This window comes from Tetrao urogallus (assembly GCF_951394365.1).
Source record: "Tetrao urogallus genome assembly, chromosome: 1".
Taxonomy (NCBI): domain Eukaryota; kingdom Metazoa; phylum Chordata; class Aves; order Galliformes; family Phasianidae; genus Tetrao; species Tetrao urogallus.
This window is the reverse complement of record NC_136813.1, coordinates 17,359,981-17,382,086: the sequence shown is the minus strand read 5'-3', so window position 1 is coordinate 17,382,086 and position 22,106 is coordinate 17,359,981. Positions and strand designations below refer to the sequence as shown.

Sequence of the window (22,106 nt, the reverse complement as noted above, 5' to 3'; positions counted from 1 at the left end):
GACCCCGCCTGCCGTCTCACGGCGCTGCCCGTGGGCTACCGCACATAAACGTCCGGGCAAAACCGCCCTCTCGACGCGAGGGAAGACGTCGTGCCCATCCTCCCTCGGGCCGCGCGAGAGCCTCCCTCGCGTGCCGGGGAAGCCGAACGCAGCAGACTCCTTCCCGTCGGGGGAGCGAGGGCGGCCGGCCGGGCTCGAGGAGTGGCCGCTGAGGGGCGCGGCGCGCGGCCAATGGCAGAGCTCGTAGCAGGAGCCAATGGGGGCGGCCGTGACATGGCGGGAGCCGTGGGTGGGGAGCGGGCGTTTTTTAAGGCGCTGGCTGCGCCCCCGGCTGTGTGGTGGTTGTGGTTGCGCGTCCCCCGAGCATGGAGTCCGCGCGTGTGGCGATCATCGGCAGGTGAGGGCTGCTCGCCCGTCCGCGGGGGGGCGCTGCGCGCAGAGGGGCCCGGCCCGGGGGCGCCAGGCCTCGGGGTGAGGGGGGCCGCCGCGCCGCAGTAGCGAGGGGTAGCGGCTGCGAGCGGCGCCGCGGAGAGCGGCTGCCGGCTGAGGCCCCGCGGGCTGCGGGCGGTGCCAGCGGCCGGGAGGCCTCTGTGCGCCCCGGGGCGCTTCCGTAACGAACGGCCTCCTGCGGTTCTGCAGCAGCGCTGCCCACTGTGCTCCGTCCCGTTTCTGCACAAGTGGAGCGCCGGTGGAGGAGGCTGAGAGCTCGTAAGAGCCGGGAGCGTCATTGACCTGCTAGCGTTCCCTGCTAGGCTTCTGCAGCGCTCTCACAACACGCGGCGGTGTCTCTGACTCCCGAGTGCATTGCTTCACCCACTCCTTGAGCTCAAGCCGACGACCCTGACTTGACCACAGCCGCGGGGCGTTCAGTCGCGCCGTGTCCGCGGCCGCCGGAGCTGAGCGGCACGTGTCCGGCACGGCCATGTGACAGCACGGCCCGCCGGCACCGCCGCGCTCCGTCCGCCTCGAGGGCGAGCAGGTGGGACCCCGGGGTGCCGCGCTTCCTTCTGGGCCCCGGGTGACGGCGCTTCGTGTCCGGCAGGACGGCCCGGGGGTTCATCGCTTCAGCCGCGCGTCGTGCTGGCGCTGTCGCGTACAGCAGGAATAGTGCAAGGCTGCTTTCTGCCGCGGGGCAGCTGTGTGTGCTGTGGAGTTCTAAAGAAGGCAAATCTCGCAGTTCTAAAAATCTACGTGAATAAAAATAAAACTTATTTTGCTGTTGTTAAATGTTGATTTAAATAACCCTTATTCAGAGTGCAGTTTGAAGAGGTTTGAAGTTGAAGAGGTTACTAGTTTATAAAGGTATTGGTAGCCCAGGTATGCTTGTTTGGAGTTCAAGTACTCCAGTGCTTTTAGTTGTCAAGTGCTCGCTAGCTGGGGGGCTGCTGTAGCTACCGTGGCCTGCACCTGTCTGTTGTAAGTGCACTTATTCTGTAGTTTGCTTGAGAGATGCAGGCTCTTCTGTGTGTGTTTGATGTGTAGTTTAAATTGTATGCTTTCAGTGGGTAGTGCTCACTCAACAATACTAAATGTGAAGTTTCACTTTATTTTTGCCTCAGTTATTTCCTCTGACTCCTACTTTTTCCCCCAAAGCTTCCTATTTTGTTCTCTTTTTGTTCTACTTTAGATAAAGCCTGGATGTGTTCCTATTTTTCTCTTCCTTCTTTTTGCATCTGGCTTGCTGACTTATCTGTTTATTACACCCCCCATCGTCCTTTACTGTTACCCTCCTGGCCTTTCCTTTTCCCAAATGCCAGAGGTTGTTTAAGTTCAGTGTTACAGGGACAGCAATATGGGAAGTGGCAGAAAATGCGTGTATTGATCAATGCTGTCACTGTGACAGTTGTGGCTGTGGAGTTCTTCTTGCTGGGGCTGTGTTTTTTTTTTGTTTTTGGTTTGGGTGTTTTTTTTTTTGTTTTTTTTTTTGTGATGTGATCTGAAGTTAAGCTTGCTGCACTGTGTCTCAGTGCTTCTTTCTGAAGAAGCTAATGCCCAGTAATAAAACTACTTAAGTTCAAACCAGCATTGCTTTGATGTAATACAATTATTGGTTACTACACATTTCTCTGTAATGGACCACAAGTAATGTGGTTCTTTGCACCAGCTCCTAGGTTAGGATTACAGCTGACAAAACTATTGATGCTTGAATCCATCGTCCCAAAGTAGTGGTTTCTACTCCTTAGAATTCTGTCCTCCTTCTATTTTTAATTCCTGGTTGTCTTTCTCCCTGCTCTCAGAAGCTGCTGTACAACTAGTGAAGGATATTTCTTTGCTCAAGAGAGAGATTAGTTTCTTATTAATATGTAACTGATCTTTAGATTAAATGCTGGAGAATTCAAACTCTGGTTTAGTTCTTGAAGTGCTCGTTGGACTCCAGAAGAAAATACTTTTTTAATTAATTGGTTAATATTTATTTCTTTTTCAGTGGACTCATTGGTCGCAGCTGGGCCATGGTGTTTGCTGCTGGAGGCTTCCAAGTGAGACTTTATGATATTGCACAACAACAATTAACAACTGCGCTGGAAAACATTCGGTATGTCTCCTAAGCGATTCTATGATAGCAACTCAGGTTGGAAGGACCCTAAAGCCCATCCAGATGCAACCCCTTGCCATCAACAGTGCTGCCACCCACCAGCCCAGGCTGCCCAGGGCCCCGTCTAGCCTGGCCTTGAGCCCCTCCAGGGGTGGGGCACCCACAGCTCTCTGGGCAGTCTGTGTCAGTGCCTCACCACCTTCTGAATAAAGAATTTGCTCCTAACATCTAACCTAAACCTCATCTCTTTTGGTTCAAAACCATTCTCTCTTGTCATATCACTACCAGACTGTGCAAATGACTGACATTGTAATGAATCTGTGGGATTTCTGTAACTAGAAGTGAACAGTCTCATTATTCGAGGAGCATAGATCTTGAGCATTAAAGAAAGCATTAGCATTAAACTATGACTACTGTTACTATCAGAAGAACCATGTTCCCAAATCTCTTAGGAGCTTAAGCTTAGATCCAAGTTCTTGAAACCATGTTTTCTGTGATTAGGTTATCTATGGACTATGATTAAATACATGAGTGTAAGGTTTTTTTCTGTACAAATGCAACAAAAGGTGTTTCAAGATGCAAAGTGGCTCATATGATTGCTAAGGAGCTGTACTGTAATTACTAGTTTAATTAGAAATATTTAAAAAATTTGAAGCAACTTTTTTGGAGTCCTGAAAGAAGAGGTAGCTAGTTCTACTGAAGACACAACTACTGACCAGTTACAGTAGAGGCTTGGAAGCACTTTAAAAAGTGCGGATTTGAGGGCTTGAGCATGAGAAAAGTCAGTGCTTCAGAGCAGTACACCCCAACCCTTTTCTCTGATAACCCTGTTGCACTGTGGGGAAAGTGGCATTCTTTGGGAATGTCTGAGAGCTGTAAGTTCAAGTCTTGCCAGTCTGTTTCCCCTCCCTGAGCTTACAGTGTCTTGAAGTTGCATATGTACTGAGTGACTCTTAACCATATTGCTTCCAAGTATTTCTCTTAACCTTCCCTTGAACCTGTGTAAATCTTTCTGTGAACTGCTTGCCAAAGGACTTTGTGATGTGCAGGTTTACTGCTCTCTGCATGAAGAGCTATTCCCTTTTGTTTGCTTTGAACCTGGTTTCTCAGCTGCTTTACTTGGCCACTGGTTCGTTAGAAGGAACAGTGACTGATTGGTCCTGCTCACCCTCTTCTTGCCAGTCCTGGAATCTAGTCTGTGTAGGAGGGGGCATGCGTTAATAGATTCTGAACACAGCCTTATATTGCTTTACCAGCATTTAATTCTAAAGTTCAGATTGTTTGATCATAAGTATAAAGCACAATGTTTCAGTGTTCCCTGCCCCAACTGCTATGTGGCAGCTGGTATAGACATGAAGTTTCACATGAAAAAGGGTTATGGCATGTTGCACTCTGATTATTTTGAGTAACAAAGCTCGTATCAAGGAGGAGGAACTTCAGAAGCCCCTTGTTGAATTAGTTCAGTTCTTGGAGTTTGAAGGTTAAGCAGTATGCAATTTTTAGTGAGATTTACTACTTATTTAAAAAAAAAAAAAAAAAAAAAAAAAAAAAAAAAAGATAGTGGAAGAGGGGAAATCTATCTTGGAGGTTTGTCTTTGTGTTGTTTTTCTTTCTTCAAAACTCTGCAGGTAGATATTAGTCAAGCCTAACATATTTATTACACTTGCACTTCTTGCAGAATTGCTGCCATAGCAGTATCTGCAGTAAGATTGTAGATTATTGAGAATGGAAGGAATTCTGCATGCTACTTTAGTGAAGCTGGCACTCGTCCCTATTTATTCCTTGTCTAATAGCAGAATGAGGACTTCAGTCTTCTGAGGTTTTCAGCTTGGAAAAGAGAAACAAATTACTGTGTATAGCTGTGTGGAGAGCTATTTGAGGTGTGTCAGTGTACTGTTCTGTGCCTGTATGTGCTGTTCCATAGGAGTTCGAGGCAGGTTTTGCCCTTTACATAAGGTGTTCTTAACTCAACTTATAATTAACTTATGTATCTTGGCTGTTCTAACATCTTAGTTAAAAAGTTTAGTTCCAGAAAAACATGGCTTGTGCTCTTGTCACAAATGCTATGCAGTTGTTGTTTTCCCAACCAGTATTTTAATGATTGAATCTGTGAAAATACAGTTAAACTGGAACATTCTTTTGGCACTGATTTCATAGTATGCAACCTGCAATAAAACTGTTTGCATTACTGAGGTGATATTTTTATAAGAGCTGGAACTTCAGCAGATCCTGAAGGCTCATAGAGGAGAGCAGCAGGGTTTGCCTGGTGAAGTTGAGTGACAAAGCCATTGGTAGTTATTTTTCTGAACTTGTTGGGATTTGCTTCCTAGGAAATTTTTAAAAGATAGTTGTGGGTTGTTTCTGGGTGTGTGGTTGTGTGCTGTTGTTGTTTGTTTTTAATTCGGTGTTGAAAAGAGTTTTGTTCTTTAGTCTGTGACTTACAGTATGGAGCTACTTCAAAATATTAAACAGTACGAAGGAATGTTTTTAGCTTTTCTAAACTAAGAGAAGGTCTGAGTAGTACAAAGCACTTCTATAAGGAGTAGGAATGAGCTACTACGTGATTCACTTTTGGAACATTGGTTTAATTCATTGTTCTGAATCTATACAAGCTGTGTAAGAAGTGCACTTCAGGATTCCTTAGCCTAGTGAATTTAGGTCTCACTAAACAGCAGGTGCACAGATCTGCAGGACAGGCACAAGAGTAGGATGGACTTGCAGTTGGTGATGAGGGGCTGCTTTTATCTGTGTGGAAACTCTGAAATGTGTTCTGCACTATTTCCAGAATGGGTGCCCGAAAATGAGACCAGACCGGAATTTGCATCTACTGATGCAAGCGGAAACTTGTAACAGGTTACCACCATAGCAGTAGACCAGATAGGGAAAGGAAAATGTGTTTACTAAGGCCTAGCTTGGTGTGGTGGATTCATGGCCTACCTGCCTGCTGACATGCACGTGGTGCCCTGACTTCATGCTGGATTGAACTGGGTGTACCAGTAGCCTCATTAACCAGTGTCTGCTCTAATGGAACAACCTTTTTTCCAGGGAAAGAGGGGAAAAAAAAAAAAAAAAAATCAGTTGAACAGCTGCATGCCACTTGACCTACTGAAAAAAACCTGTAATAACCTGCCCTAGAAAGTGTAACTTTTCCTGTATGATACTTTTTCTTCTCAGTCCTTGTGATTCTGGTTTGATTGCAAGATTGCTGAACTTTAAAACAATGAAAAAAAGAAAAACAAATAGTGCGGTGTTCCTGAAATTAAACCTAAAATGTACCATGTAGTGCGTGCTACCCCCTTGCCCATTGATTGTTGTGTAGATTTCTTTCAAATAAGTACTGTGCTGCTATTCTAAGAAGAATTATGTTGCTGATAAAGATAAAACACAGTGGAAATGTTGCACTAATAATAAGGTAGTGAGGCTATAGAAGGAATACTGTATGGAAAAAGTGGATGGGAAGTTTGAGACTGGTCTAATAGTTCCCCCATGATTGTCTTAGAACTCCTCCAATCACTGAGAAATAAAAGTTTCCAGGTTCTTTTAAGGAGCTGTGAAGCCTGAAGCTGGGTCGCTGCTGTGTTGGAGTTGATAACTCTGCTTTTCAGAAGTTCTGCATTCAGAAATGTGTTGGTTTCCTCAGATGTGAAGGCTGGGGAGTTTGTGCTGAGTAGTGCTCTGGTGCTTGTCTGCTCAGCCTTGTCTGGGTGGTCACGTACTCATACACGTGCTCTGAGCTTGTGCTGAACTGTTTAGGTTTGGAAGCTGTAGGGCTAAATTCATTTAGGTATGGTGGCTACTTCCATTCCCTCTAGACCTTTCCCCTGCTGTAGTAATAATAAGAAAAAGACTGTTTAATTATTGGCATCGCTTCCAAGGCCCTTCTTTAAAACCTTCTGCAATAGGTGTTGTCACCAAGAGCATCACAGGCAGTTTGGATCCAAAGTGTTGTTATAGATTGGGTGCCCTATTTTGAAATAAATACTGGTTCAGTTCCCAGAATAATGTTGACATGCAGTCCAGTACAACAGTGAAGCGCTGGAGATAGACAGTGTTGAAGTGTGGGCTCTCAAAAGAATTAACATTTTCTTCTGAGTGTGAATTTATCATTCTCTGAAGACATTATGGACATACTGAGTCAAACTTTTCAAGCTTTGCATGCGGTACAGCTGTAGTGTGAAGTCATGTGGTGTGTCCTACAGCAGTGACTGCTTTGTCCTTAGAGTCTGTGCTCGTTCTTGGGGATGATGACCCTGAAGTTGAAGATGCTCTGAATAAAAAGTCATCCAGTAGAGGTCAGTGGTGCACTGCTGTGTACGTTAACCAGTCTGTTACAGTTTAATACATGTTAAGTACTGGGGAGGCTCCCTGCCGTTGCTTATGCTTCTGTGGCAATGTAGGACCCAAGAGGAATTTAAGTAGAGTTTGGAAACATTTGGAAAGCTTAGAGTTCATCTGTGGAATAAGACAATCACATTGTCAATAAGTGTATTAGCGAAAGTGGCAGCAAAAACAAAAAAAAACAAAAAAAAAAAAAAAACAAAAAAAAAAAAACAAAAAAAAAAAAAAAGCAATAGAACAAGGAGAAATGTCGTCATGCTCAGGGAGGATAGATTTAGGTTAGATAGAAGGGAAAAAAAATCTTTTCAGTGAGGGTGGTGAGGCATTAAAACAGGTTATATAGTGATGTGGTTGATGCCTTGTCTCTGGAAACTTTGAAGATGAGGCTGGCTCAGACCCTGGGCAGCATGGTCTAACAGTGGTGTCCCTGTTTATTGCAAGGGAGTTGGCCTAGATGGCCTTCAGAGGTCCCTTCCAACTCTAAGGATTCTATGATTCTGGTAGTTATGACCTTTTAATAAAACCATGTTGGAACTAGTAGAGTTTAGTTATGTTGTGTCCAAGAAAATATAACAAATCAGAATTTTATTTCAGTATCTGCAATTTGATAGTTGATTTCAGCTCAAGCTGAATATTTGAGGGCCCACTGAATCTCTGAGGTTGGACTTGCTTCTGTGTAGTTTAATGGGAACTAAATTGTCTTTGTATAAGTAACTTGTATCTTTGCTAACTTAATACTGTGATTGAAATGGCTTGTTTTTTGCTGTTTTCTGTCAGGGAGAAATAGGTACTTCTATCGTAAAGATGAGACATTGCATATTTGAATGCCAAGAAAAAAAATTCAAAGACACTGTTTTCCTCTCTGAAAGAGAACTGAAGGTTATTGTCTCAGAATGTGCTGAGAGGGTAGGTGAGATTAACTTCATTCATTTTATTTAGGGAATCTATGGGAGGAAGTTTAATAGTAGATCTATGAACTCAACATTTATTGACAAGAGCTCTAAATAAAAGGATGGATTGACAGAGTGTGAATATATTAGCCCATGTTGTCAGCAGGCAGTCTGAAAAGCATGGAGTAAAAGATGGAGATGGAATGGCCTTCATCCCTCTCCCTCTTCTGTTAATTTAAAATGCTGCTTGGAAAGCTGTTGATGGGCTTCTCACCCCAACTTCATACAGTGGCTGAAAGCTGAGGTGCAGTCAATCCCTGTCTGCAGTACCTCTGCTTAGGGTAATGCTGAAATGCTGCCTCAGTGTAAGTGCTGGGGTTGGATTGGAGAGGAAGTCTGGAGCTGATGCTACCCTTGTTCCAAGGCTAACTGCCTGCCTGGCTTCTAAGGATTAAGGGCAGCGTTTGCCTCTGGCTGCTGTAGTTAATATAGGAAACATATGGGGTCCCTGTCTCTTCTGAGGTCTCTGGGTGCAAAACTAAGTCCAGTGGTGCTGTCCCAGAAATCCCCTCGTGCAGACTGTCACGTGTGCCCTTGTGTCACAGTCACTTAGGGAACATGTGATGGATCACTAGTTGTTTCTATACTCAGCTGTGTGATATTTGTAATACAGGAATACACTTTCTTTTCTTTTTTTTTTTTTTTTTTTTTTTTTTTTTTTTCCCCCAGGCTGTACAGTTTCTATTTGCTGTGACTTTTATACCCTCCAGCTGGGTGCCAAGTGCAGTTTACTTATTGTGTAAGCAAGCACCAAAGAGAAACCAAAGTTTTGAAAGTAACTTGGTAGGGAGAATAAAGTATTTATTTATCCCCCCCCCCCCCCCCCCCCCCGAGACTAACAGCTGAATTTCTTCCTCTCTTCAGAATGAGCAATTTTTGCTGAATAATAACAAAGCTATAGAGAAGTTTTGAACTGAGGCAACTGATAAGCTTAGATATATTAATGGTTGTATCAGAGAGCTTCAGGTTCATAGTGATCAGATGGTTTAATCCCCCATAACTTCTGTGAAAATTGCACTTCTCAGTTACTTGAACAGTTTTGAAAATGGCTTGCTTGCTCTCAGCTTTTAAAGGTTTCAAGCTGTAGAGATTTTCTCAGGTGGCTTGTCCAAATGCAGTAGTGATGTGTACCTAAATGTGCAGTTAAAGCTCTGGCCACTCAATTAATTAATTACAGAAATTTTCAGACACTCTGTAGTCATTACCTATGTTAGGGGAATTTTTTCCTTTTTTTTTTAGGAACATGGAATGCATCTGTTCTTTTTTTTTTTTTTTTAATATGGTTAAACAATGATTCTATAGTGAGATGTCATAACAAAAGGGCTGTTGTTTGTAATAATAGAGGAACAAAATAAAAGGTACACTAAACTTAAGGAGAAGCTCTTGCTGATCCTGCACTAGTAAAAACAAATCTGATGTGATGGCTAATTTGGGATTAGGAATAGACCTTTTAGCTGCCCAAGTACAAAGAGAAGAAAACTCTTGTTGCAGGAAGGAGAGGCAAGCAGAGATAAAGGACTGAAATTAACCTTTATATTTGACTATATATGCAGTGGCATGACAAGTAGTGTGTCATTACTGCGTCATTAAGAAGCTTTTATTGAAAAATAGTAGTAGTAGTGGCTTAAAAATGATAACTGTAGCTAAATGTGCTTTATTTGTTTAGCAAACAAATGAAAGAGCTGGAGGAGTCAGGATTCCTGAAAGGAACTTTGAGTGCAGAGAAGCAGTTGGCTCTCATCAGCATCTGCACAGACCTGAAGGCTGCATTAGAGGGTGCTACTTTCATTCAGGTAAGCAAATGTTTGACAACTCCTAGCAAACAAGGAAAGATGAAAAACTGCTTGCTGTAGGTGGACAGTGAAGAGTTCAACACCCCATCCCTGTAAGGAGGTTTGTGTTTGTTATGATTAAAATTCTTTCCAGCCAGGAAAGAATTCTTTGTAGTTTGTCCTGCTTGAGAATCTTTGCAAGTTTATTCTGGGTTGTGTTGGAAAAAACTCTCAGCTGTAAGAGAATTGTTTACCTGTGTGTGTAACAAAGACTGTACCTGTTAGAAAGAAGAATATGGGGCAGGAGATTCTCAGGGGAGGGCTTATCTGCTGGAGAACATCACACGTTCTAGAGCTAGGAAGAAGATTTCTTCTTTAGGTATCTAGAGACAGCAAATATGGCTATACCAAAGGTAAATTCTGTTCTGCTGTCATGGAATGCAGGCCTCTTCCTGCTTGTGCCCTCATGCAAAAACTGCCTCTGTCACAGCTTGTCATGGGTGCTATAAAGAGTCCTGCACAAAGAGCTGAAATTGTAGCTGAAATGTATCCACAGCATTAGAGTATTAAAAACAAGGTTTGTAGACAGCACCAAATCCATGCTGCTAAGCAACGTTTGAGGAACAAGCTAAATTAGTGGACTTGACAGTTCATGCTGCTTATCTATTAGTATGCTCACTGACATGGGCATAGTTAAATGAGTGGATGCACTAGAGATCATTTCTGGAGTAAAGCATAAATAAGTCTGCTCAGACTTGGCACCTTCTACCTTACAGGGTTGCCCATTACTATTCCAGTGTTCATTAATTGTCCCCACACATTCATGTGCTGCACTCAGGAGTTTACAATTCATACTGTATCAGGCTGTAAAAATCACAGTTTGATCAGCTTCAGCACATCCTTAATCATAATTTTAATCAAATGGACAGACTTCCAGTCCTTTTTCCTCTTGCCAAGCTGGCTAGTTGAAGGGGAAAGAATGGGAGGTAAAGCAATGCCTCACAAAGAAGTCAGGATGTGAATGCACCACAATTTATTACTTTAGTACACTGCTTTGTGTTCACTTCCCTTTCAAAAGGTCATGAAACTGTTCAGTGTTAACCCAATAGCTTACTTTCTCATTTGTATTAAGCTTAGAGTTTGTCAGTTCATAGTTTCCACGTGTGTATTGCTTACCTCTACTGAGTTTAATCTGCAAATTTATTGTCTGTTCACTCAGTCTTACAGAATCCTTATGCGGATGTTTGCAGTAGTAATGACAAGGATCAGCTTGATTCTGTGAGCTAACTAGCAAACCTTTTTACCTCTGTGAAGCAGCAGTGGTCAGCATGTTACACTGAGTAAGAGCTGTCTGCCAGTTACTGTCCGTTACTGAATCTCTCACTAGCTAACTTTCTTGAAAGCCTTTATTTTATTACAAGACTTCTGGACATACAAGCTGACTGCATTCGCTGTGTAATTGATTGCTGCATTCCCTCCTTTAGAGATTTCCCTTTGAAAAAGTCGAATGATTCTTCCATGTTTATTTAAAGCACATTCAGTGCTACCCTTTTTTTTTTTTTTTTAAAACTGCTTAAAAAATAGAGACATAAGGCCTACAGGCTCAGTGTTTATGTCTTCCCTGAGTCTCCTTAGAAGTGGCATCATGCTTGCCACTTTCCTCCTCTTTGGTACCAAAAGGTACATCTTCAGTTATTTCAAATCAGCAGTTGTATATTCCTGTTACTGGGTTGGGTATTGTAGCTATACCAAAACTGGGTAGCGTGTTCCAGTATCTTGTTTTTTGGTTATCCTTCCCTTTGTCTGTGATTTATTCTGCTTCTTCGCATTTGAGACAGATGCTGGGAGTTCCCAAAAGCAGGGCTTCAGTGTCTGCAAGGGTTAGAAAGGGAAAACAGAAGTAGCAAAGAAACTCCTGTTCTATGTGCATTTTCTAGATGGTCCCTTTGTACTTGCATCCTCTTCTAGCCCTATGCATTCCTTTTCTCCATGCATTTTGAAGAAGGAAAATATTTTTTTTAACTGTTCCTTCTATAAACTGACACTTTTTGTGCCTTTTTCTCATCTTTCCTTGGCAAACTTATTATTCACAGCCATGATTGTCAGGTGCCATTTCAGCTTTGTCAGGTCTACCTTCTTGGTTCTAATAGACTCTTCTTTATGCCTGTTTTCTTTTATTCTTTCGAACATTTCTTACAACCTATTATATAAATCTCTGTTCCCTCTATGCTGTCTGTTAGTGTCTGATCTTCCTTGCTGCCAAGTGAGCATCTCTGTACAAGAATTCTCAATTGCCCTTGACTGTCTTCTGAAGCTCTGTGCAGCTGTCATGGAGTCACAATAAGATTTTCGAGCAAGGGCCTGCATACTGCTTTAGATTAAGTTGGGGCTGCATTCTTGTCCCCCTCATTCATGTTCTCCTTGATCTGCTTTTCTGTGAAAAGTCTTGGACAAATGTTGCAGAATCAGGATTTTCTATTAAAACAAACCTGTGGAAGTCAAAGCAGGATGAACTTACATCATCTTGCTTAGTGAGTTTTGAACATCTCTAAGGACTAGGACTTCATCTCCAGGTAATTTGCTGCAGTATTTCATTACCCTCATTATGATGCTTCTTTCCTAATATCGAAGTGGAACTTCTGTTCTTGCAGCTTTTGTCTCTTGCCTCTCATCCAAACTCTATGGAGCTTTGAGAAGATCTGGCTTCTGGGTGCTCTCTTCAGGTAGCTGAAGACAGCAGTGTTATACTGATAGTGTCTGAATAGAATCAGTCTACCTGGGGTGCTATCTTATATTCTTTTACTCCTTCCAGTGCTACTCAACATGTTGTTGTTAAGCATATACATAAATAAAGTAGCTGCAGTGTTCCAATGGATAACAAGCCTTAAGTGTGAGATGCTGTTGGTGGTGTTTGTATCAGCTTATCAGTTTCAAACTATAGCATCAGCTTTTGGCTTGAAACAAAGTGTTATCAAATAGGTAATGTAAGCAGGCAAATTATTTGAACTAGGTTTTAATTTGTTCTTTTAGAATGGGGGTGGGAAGAGAAATGAATATAAAAGAATTCTCATTCTAGGTTCATAGCTTTACTTCAGCAATGAGCTGACTGCCTTCTGGCTGAACCTTACTGAACTGCTGAAACTTGACCAAATAAAGCTTTGAACCTAGGAAGACAAGATGGAACAATGGTAACTTATGGGGCAAGTGTATTGACCTTTTTATTGGTTACTTAAAAACATCATTTGTGTTAATCTTGGTTGAATATAAAGGGCTTAATTTTCTGGTCTGATGATAAAATCCTACTGATTAACTTGCCAGAAGACTTTCATGATATCTGCATTTCTTTACACTAGATCTCAGTTGGTTAAAACTTAATTTCTTTTCAAATTCGGCCCTTAATAGTGTAAGTCCATCCCAGTTAAAAAAAAATATATGTATATCCTTGATCTTCGTGCTCCTTGAATGAATTCTTGTACTGAGCCTTCTGTGGGGTTTTTCTTGTTTGGTGGTTGTTTTTTTTTTTGTTTGTTTGTTTTTTGTTTTTTTTGTGGAACATAACTTAAAATAAATGTCTTATCCTATAAAAATAAATTAAGAAAAAAAAGTAGGGAACTTCTTGAGTAGCATTAATGAAGATACAAAAGTGAAAAAGATGCGAAGAAGGACTGAAAAGAAAATTCAGAACAGTAGCATCATGACCATCTGGAAACAAGGTATGATTTGTGTATTAGTTTGTCTTCCCTATCTGGGATGTTTTTATGAAGCAACCTGTTGTGATGATTTGGTGTGCTTTACATCATCTTCAGAAAGTAATCAGTCTTTTTTTTTTTTTTTTTCCCTCTAAAACATGAGTATTCACTCAGAAAATGATCAAATAGAGTTTCACTTCTTAGAGTTTTCTTACACTACTTAGAAAGCAGGTGGAAGTCTCTTACCATAAATAGCACTACTTCTTATGCCTTGTTCTATTATTTCTGTTACTGAACTCTTCGGAAGTTTATTAGCTTTCATGGGAGGATGAAATGACTGGTTGTTGGTAAGATCCTATGTGTGACACTTGAGCTTTTGTGTACTCTGGCATCAAGCAGGAGAATGACTTGGCTCTAAGGGCCGTACTTGCAATGAGCTGCAGGGCTTGGCAGGGTCATTGCTGGGGCTGGAGGGTTGCAGAGGGGTCCTTGCTGAGCCATGGGACAAAGCAGACTGCAAGGGGATGAAGTTAACCTTAGTCTACTCCAGTGGAAAGGATTTGTAATCCTCACAATACGAGGTATTTATTCTTCTATCTTTTAACATAGCTCTGTATAAAATGCCCTAAAGCAGGTGTTTTTATTTTTTTTTTAATGTGGATTGTTTTCTTTAAAAAGGGAGGGTCTCTTCTTGTTCCCTTTACACCTGCAAATTCTTTTGCACTGGTGGCAATAACACTAACAGATGTTTTAGCCTAGTTTCCTTTAGATCTTCCTGGCTGTTTTATCCCTCCCAGAGTTACCACCTTATAAACAAAACAAAAATCTTTCAAAAAGATTGGAAGTGCCTCACAATGGGCTATCAGTGTTGACCTGGGAGTCTTGACAGTAGGTCTCTTGTGTTCTGTCATAAATTTATCTTTGATACCAGTTTCTACCATTAGTGTTTGTTCTACTTTTCTGATGGCTTCCAAGGACTTCTTCTGGTGATGAGCAAATATAGCTGTTTGCAGATGTGCAGAGATGCCTACTGTTGCCTTGAACCTGTAGGGTAGAAGACAATCTTGATTTGGAAGCTGTGTTAATTCCTACATACATGAAAAGCTGCTGCAAGGCAGAGTGTTCAAGCATTTCAGTAACACAGTTTTTTTTGAGTCTGCTATCTGGTCAGCTTGGAGCACTGGACAAACAAACATGGGTCTGTTTGCTCTTAGTTGGGCAAATGTAACCTTAGGCCTGGTTTTACCTTATCTACTTTAAACACTGATCTTGAGGCACCAAAAGTTGCATTTCAGCCTCTGACGTAGCTGGTTCTAGGGATTTTGATCATCTTGCCATCTTTGTAGATGTTGGGGGAGAAAACTCTGTGATTTGAGGGGTTGAATGACTCTGATCACAAAGATCTGCTGTAAAAATGCTTTCTTGTCTGTGTTTGAATTGAACTGAAGAATGATGTTTGAATAAGCGGCTTGTGTTGCTTCTGTGATGCTCTTACTGAATGGACTCTTCAAATTTTTCTAACATTTACTCTTAGCCTCTGTGTGTATCAACTGGCATTATTGACTATTGCAGATTTGAAAATAGTCTTCATTGCCATAGTTGTCATCTTGCCCAGAAGTTAACCCTGTTCCTCATGTTCTTTCAGTGTTCCCTGGTCTCCTTTCAAGAGCTACATTTCCATTGTCTTTCTTAGATTTCTTCCCCTTGTACCTTTCTCTTTTTCAGGTTGGGTGGGATCACTGTAAAAGAAGAGAACTGATTCTTTGAAATGGGATGTGGGGAGGAGGGTATCCATCAACCTTCTGTTAATATCTTGTTGCCCTTCCCTAAGGGAACATAAAAGATGCTCATCTCTCCTATAGCAACCTGATCATCTTGTCTATTCACCTCTTCAAAGCTTTGCAGAATACAGCAACCTCATGAAAAATGTGGTTGTCTTCATTGTGTGTTACTGACACTGGGTGAGGCAAAAATTCCCTTATCAGTATGCATTTAAAAAGTAAAACAAAAAACCCAAGAACAACACCCTCCCAAAAGCTCCAAAATCTTCAAGTTTTGACTCTGATTTAGGCAATTTAGTTCTACTTTCCCAACTTCTGCTCCCTATTTTGTGCTAACTAAAAGTTGAACAGACACTTGTAATTCAGTCAGTTGTCCTAAAAAGTGTACGATGGCAGTAACTTGATAGTATACTGCTCTAGTTCCTTAACAGGGTATGTTTCTGAACTGTAGGAAAGTACAAAATGTTTCCATTGAAATGCTAGGTTTCACCTCACTGTAGTGTTATTTATTTGTACAGTATCATGTGGTAGACAGTCTTTTGTGTCTGTCAAGAGCTAGTGATTTGAAGCATCAAATTTCCCCCTAGTATGAACTCATACAGTCAAGACACTTAAGTTATCATTTTGTTAGATTTGAGGTCAATTATAGCCACAAATTCACTCTTAAAGTTACAGTTTTTATAGGTATCTCAACTGGTGACAGTGTGCCCCTCAGAAGTGACTCATCTGTTGGCCCTTCAGTTATGGCCCTGCTGTTCTCAGCCTTCTCTTACCCTGGGCTTACAGGATACCAGTTTGGGTTCAGCTTTAGGGGATAATGAAAGGGGGGAAAAAAAAAAAGACTTGATTGCCCAGGTTGTGTGATTTGTTTGAGGGTAACAGGAATTGTTTCATAACTAAGGAGTCTTTTGTCTCCAGACATGTTTTGTTAGTGATCAGGTATTTGAACATGTGCTTAAAATCTATTTTGGAGGAAGCTGTGTACCAGGTGTTTAGAACGCATATCTGCAGGGGGAATGGGGGCTGACAGCATGTTGGGCTTTGGTTCCCTGGTTTATATCCCTCTTGTTTGGGTTCCTGCTCCTTCCCTGCACGTTTCAGGGTCAGTCCTCCTTGATCCTGTCCCTTGCAGTTGTGCAGAGCCAGGTACTCTCCAGTGGTCTTAGCAGCTGTAGGTTCGGGTTGTAGTTATACCTTGGCATATCAATGTTGTAAGAGTCTTCTGGCTGTTTTTAATCTTCTTTATTCTAACTGATCAGAATACTGACACCACTCTGAAGGATGGCCAATAGCCTGGGGCCTTGCTCCGTGACAGCTGTGTGCATCTCTGTTTGTACTGTGTCCCAAACCCAACTGATGGTGTGCATGAATCTTCTGTCAAGTGGTAGTCCTTACCTTTACTTTTAGGTGAGCTTAAAAGCACTTCCTAAAAGGAGGCTGAAGTAAATATGTTTTTCCCATTACGCAATCTTTGCAGTCTGAAATGATACTTTATTTGACACCTTGTTGTAGTTAATATACATAATCAAATGGTTGCTTCTCTATTTGAGGAGAGCAGAACAAAGTATGGCATAACCTTGAAATCTAAAGCTGTGAAGCATTTGAACCCTTCCAGCTTTTGTCATCCTCAAAGTAGAGAGATTAAGACAAAGCTAATGGTTTGGTTCTTTTCACTTTTGTGAAAAGAACTTTGCACTGCATGTTATTTGCCTAGGTTTTCCTATCACTTGTTCAAAACAAGCCATGCTTGCAGCTTTCCAAGACCTGCATGTGTGGTCCTGTCTCCTCCCTTCTACTTGTTCTCTGAGCAGTGTGTTAATGCCCTGTCACTGTGGCCACTTCCACTTTTTACTGATTTGTGAAGTCACAAAACATATAATCACAGTACTTACGTTTAACCACAGCTGTAAGGCCAAACGCTTTGGAAAGTCAGTGTAAGAATTTTAATAAAGTTGGAAAGACCTGATGGTAATTTAATTTTGGGAGTGCTAGGGCAGGAGACAAAAGTTGCTTTCAGCTCTGTGATGTGCACTTTTTTTTTTTCTCCCATCAGTTCCATGCTTGAGGAATTAACATTGATTCACCTCAAAGTGTAAAAGGAGCATGTCCTGAACTGTGAAGTGGGGGAAGATTGTTTTGTCTTTTTTTTTTTTTTTTTAAACTCTGTTATGCTTTCTTATGGAAAGAAACCTTGAAGAAGCTTAAAGGTTGTCTGTAGAATCATAAAATGACAAGGTTGTCCAACTGTCTTCTCATTACTCCTACCTAACCAGAGATAAAGTAGTAGGTAATTCACATAGGTATGAAATAACAGAGCTGGGGAAAAACAATTTAAATCATGCCTGAGTGATTCAGAAGTTACAAGCAGCAGTTCCAAGTTAGAAAAAATTTGGAATTGTCCAACAGTTCTCCCAAATAATCAATGCTATATGCATTTGCAAAGGAGAAAAAAAAAAAAAAAAAAAAACCTGTAGAATATTGAATGTCACTTGGGAAGGGATGAACAGTGAGTGGGAGGTTATAATTTTACTTCTATATAAAAACGTTGATGTACCTACATCTCGTAGAGGCTAAACCTGCAGAGAGTAGTCGTATCAACCTGGATGGATGGGAACTGGAGAAGGCGCAGAGGAGAGCAGCTGAAATGATCGAGGGCCTGGAACCCTTTCAAAGAAAGCACCACTTTACATTGTGGGTAGCAAATTGCTGCAGTTTCCTGCCACAGGACGTTGTGGTTGTAGAATCATAGAATCACAAATGGAAATGACCTACAAGATCTTCTAGTCCACCCATCCTCCTGTTACCATTGCTACTGCAAGCTACTAAACCATATCTCACAGCTCCTCATCCCAATGCCTCTTGAACACTGCCAGGGATGGCGACTCCACCACCTCCCTGGGCAGCCATTCCAGTGTCTAACCACTCTTGTGGAGAAAAAGTTTTTCCTCATGTCCAATCTAAACCTCCTCTGGTACAACTTGCAGCCATTTCTTTCAGTCTTGTTTGTTGCCTGGGAGAAGAGGCCAAACCCTTCTTCATCACAGCCTCCCTTCAGGAAATTGTAGTGTGCGGTAAGATCTCCTCTGTTCTCCAGACTGAACAATCCCAGCTCCCTCAGCTGTTCCTCACAGGACTTGTGCTCCAGACCCCTCACCAGTTTTTTTTCCCTTTTCTCTGGATGTGTTCCAGGGCCTCAATGTCTTTCTTGTAGTGAGTGGCCCAAAACTGAACACGGTACTCAAGGTGTGGCCTCACCAGCACTGAGTACAGGGGGATGAACACCTCCTGCTCCTGCTGGCCACACTATTTCTAATGCAGGCTGGGGGTGTATTCTGTACAGCATCCCAGACTTCCAGATTAGGGCGTAAAGTGCCCTGAGCATAACTGATCTGCCTGTTAAGGGCAGATGTAAAGAAGGCATTGAAAACCTCAGCTTTCTCCTTATCCTCAGTGGTCATATTCCCAGCTGCATCAAGTAAAGAATGGAAATTTTCCCTGGTTCTTCTTTTACCACTGATATATTTATAAAAGGATTTCTTATTCTCTTTTATTTCAGTGGCCAATCTGAGTTCAAGTTGGGCTTTTGCCCTCCTGCCTACATTCCTTAGCAACTTCCTTGTAATCTCCCCAAGTAGCCTGTCCCTTCTTCTAGGGGACGTAGACTTTTTCTTCCAGAGTCTCAGTAATAGTTCCCAGTTCATCCACACTGGTCTTCTTCCCCTATGGCTTGCCTTATAGCATTCAGTGACAGCCTATTCTTGTGCCTTTGAGATTTCCATCTTGACGACCATTCAGGCTTCCTGGACTCCTTTACCCTTAAGGAGCCCGAGGGACCCGTGCTATGAGTGTCCTGAACAGATCAAAGTCTGCCCTCTTGAAGTTCAAGATAGCAGTTTTGCTAGTCACCATTCTGACATCTCCAAGAAATGAGAATTCTACAGTTTCACGGTCACTCTGCCCAAGAGAATCCCCAGCCTTCACATCTTCCACCAGTCTTTCTCTGTTAGTGAAGAGCAGGTCTAGCAGGGCATCACACTGGTAGGCTCTCCTACCAGCTGCATAAGGAAGCTATCTTGAACACACCCTGAATGTTCATATCATCAGATTCACAGAACCATAGAGCCTAGAAGGGACTTCTGGAGATCATCTAGTCCAAGACCCTGCTGCAGCAGTTTCCTTAGAGTAGGTTACTCAAAATTCCTATAGAAATTAGGCAGAATTCATCTCTCTGAGCTGTATTCATATTATTTGGTGCAGGGAGGATATCGCCCTGCAAAATTTTAGACCATTCATCTTTTAAGCTTCTTTCTGGAGTCAGCAGTTGCTTTTTATTAGTTACTTTCATTGTTATTATGTAGATTCATTAAATAATATGGAATAATGGCATTTGACTGGACAGGCACTCGCTATAGTTAAAAGAGCTCTAAGATCTGTTTCATTTAACTAAATTTCCAAATCTCCTGTTCACATCTCTTTAATCTTCTGTCCTCATAAGGATAAAACTAAATACTAAATAACTTAATCCTTTCTTTATGTAGGTGTATGCAAATCAGGCTTTGTTTTAAAAATACATCCCTCTATAGTGGTTTGAGAAGTTGGAAATAAAAGAACTATGCCTGAAGTCTTTTCTGTCTTCTTTTCAGTGGATTATAGCTGTAGAAGATAAGTTATTTGTATATGGGGATTAGGTGCTGAAAAGCAGCTTTTAGAGACATAGATGTCTCTCTGCTCTTTGTTTCTTAATCCTGAGAAGATGTTCATATGTCCAAAAGCTGACAGTCTGTCCCAGTGGGTATTCTTTGTGTCCCAGGAGCTCTGGTTGGGTCTCACCTGTGGGGGAGCTCAGTGTCCTGAAGGCTTCTTGTGATGTCTGCATACCAAGGATTGCCATCACCTGGCCCTGGAGAGTGTTCTATGAAGGGCCTCAAAGCTGACAGCTGCATCACGGCCCTGAGAGCACTTACAATGCTGTAAGTGGTGTGCATAAATACAGGAATGGAGTCAGAGTTTGTGGTGAATTTGGAGATCCTCATTTAAGTGCTCAATGTGAAGAGCATGTTTGTAGCAATCAAAGTGGGTAAGCAGCTCACCTGCTGATGAAGCCCTGTTGAGTTCAGTGGAGCCTGAGAAGACAGAAATCCAGAGAGTGATTTTCTACCTTACTCATGGCATGGGCTGTTGGACTTTACTGTTGTCTTGTGGCTGTGTTGCTCCCAAGGATAGTGCTGTGAGATGTTGTAAAAGGGCGTTGCTGAATGGTTGATAATATTTGACCTTTTTTGTGTCAGCTTAAATCTTGGGATTTCAGTTCATGCTCTTATGCTTGTGCTGCTATTTTAGTACCATTGTGTAGCATTTGGTGCTTTTATGTACCATTGTGTTGCAGTGCTTTGCTTCAGGCAATGCTTTGCTTCTTAACCGCAGTGGTAAACACGTAGTCTTGGCAGCAAGTCTAATTGCCAGTGCAAGGAGAAAGAAGATGTTCTACAAGGAAAGTATTTTGGGGAGTGTTTCCTAGAGGGAGGTGGATTGCTTCCTTGGCATATCCAAGAGTGGATGGGAAGAACCTGGACAGATGCCAGCATCTAGTGGAAGTAAATGAAATTACTGTGCTCAGATGAGCGTGGGTGTGTGTGGGAGCGCAGGTGGCATGGTGGAAAGAGCCTGTACAAAACCACTTGACTTCAACAGCTAAAACTTCTAAGCTTTACGTGTACTGGCATTCATTTAAGGGGTTGAGTCATATGAGGGCAGATTCTCTTTAGAGGTGGCTAGACTCTATCTGGATATGGGTGGATGTGGTATGTGCTTATCTTTGTGCAGTGCCTTCAGAGTTCATAGTGTGGTCAAGCAGCTGCTGTTTGCTGAACAAATAGTTAATACCTGTTGTCTTTAAATCGTTAATACAGCATAATTGTTCCAGGAGGTGGGTTTTAAAAATTAACAGCTGTCATATTCTGATCAGGCTGTTAAAGGTGTCTGATAAAGTAAAAGTCCAGTTAGTAGCAGCCTTGTTCAGGTGCTCAAGCCTCAGAATAAAGGTGTACTGTTTGCTGCACATGAGAAGTGACATCCTGCCTACAAAAAGGGCACAGAAATATTCAGTGTCACTTAAAATGCATTCAGGTGTGTGCTAACCTTCTTAGCACTGATTCTTTGAGGGAGACTGAGGTGGCTTTAAAACCGTATCTTATCTTTGTTTGATCTTCTTTTTCTCAGGGTAAGCAGGATAGCTTCAGACCTCTCTGGGCTCCAAAACTGACAGTGAGTGAGGTTCCTGTTTAATAGATTGTTTAGAGCATTATTTTCCCTCTGTTCTTAAGGGAATTTGTTTCTCTGAGAAAATAATTGCATGCTTGATGAGGATAGAAACCTCTTTGCAGTGGTCCAACAACGTGAATACAATTGTGATGCTATATGAGAAACTTCAAGCAAATGGCCCATTCAGAAACCTTGCGTAATCATGGCAGGTTTGAGTTTCCAGCAGATTTGAGTTTGCCTTTTTGATTATCATCTGATGTGAGAGGAGGCTTAGAGTTTCAAGTTCTCAATAAGCCTATTCAGTGTGACCCTTTTATTAGCCTGAACAGTATCTGCAGAATTCTCTTCATCTTTGGCTTTACTAAAAGAAACTATTTAAACTTAACTAACAAGCCAGGATCCTGGAATTAGGAGCAGAATATCACTTTGTTCTGATAACGCCATCTATTACTTTGGGCTCTATCTGGAGTTCTTAAATGACCCTGTTTATCTTTTCAACATCATGGAACTTTTAGTACTGTCCCTTACAGCTTGCTTATATCCTAATAAGGCTTAAAATTAGTTTTAACCCTTTTATATCTGGCCTGATGGAAACTCTGGCTCTGGGCGATCCTGTCTGGTTCAGCATTACAGGAAGGATGGGATGAAAGGCTGATACATGGGGAAAAAAAGTAGGTATTGTCTGTGTGTTTTAAGGGGAAAGCTGAAGTCGTGGAAGTTTGGAATTCTGTTTGGATTTTTTTGAAACACTTTTAGGGGGTAAAAAAACAAACAAAGAATCC

General features: G+C 41.9%; 1 protein-coding gene across 1 annotated transcript in view; it reads left to right on the top strand.

Annotated features, from left to right (window-relative positions):
- Positions 1 to 256: 256 nt before the first annotated feature.
- The window catches only part of CRYL1 (crystallin lambda 1), a gene marked incomplete at its 3' end in the record, with an annotated part of 48,529 nt that continues 26,679 nt past the window's right edge, over positions 257 to 22,106 (top strand). The window contains exons 1-3 of the mRNA XM_079549230.1: positions 257 to 397; positions 2,426 to 2,533; positions 9,488 to 9,614. Coding sequence (XP_079405356.1) covers positions 366 to 397; positions 2,426 to 2,533; positions 9,488 to 9,614 — 267 coding nt within the window. The 5' untranslated portion in view covers positions 257 to 365. The remainder of the gene's footprint in view (positions 398 to 2,425; positions 2,534 to 9,487; positions 9,615 to 22,106) is intronic.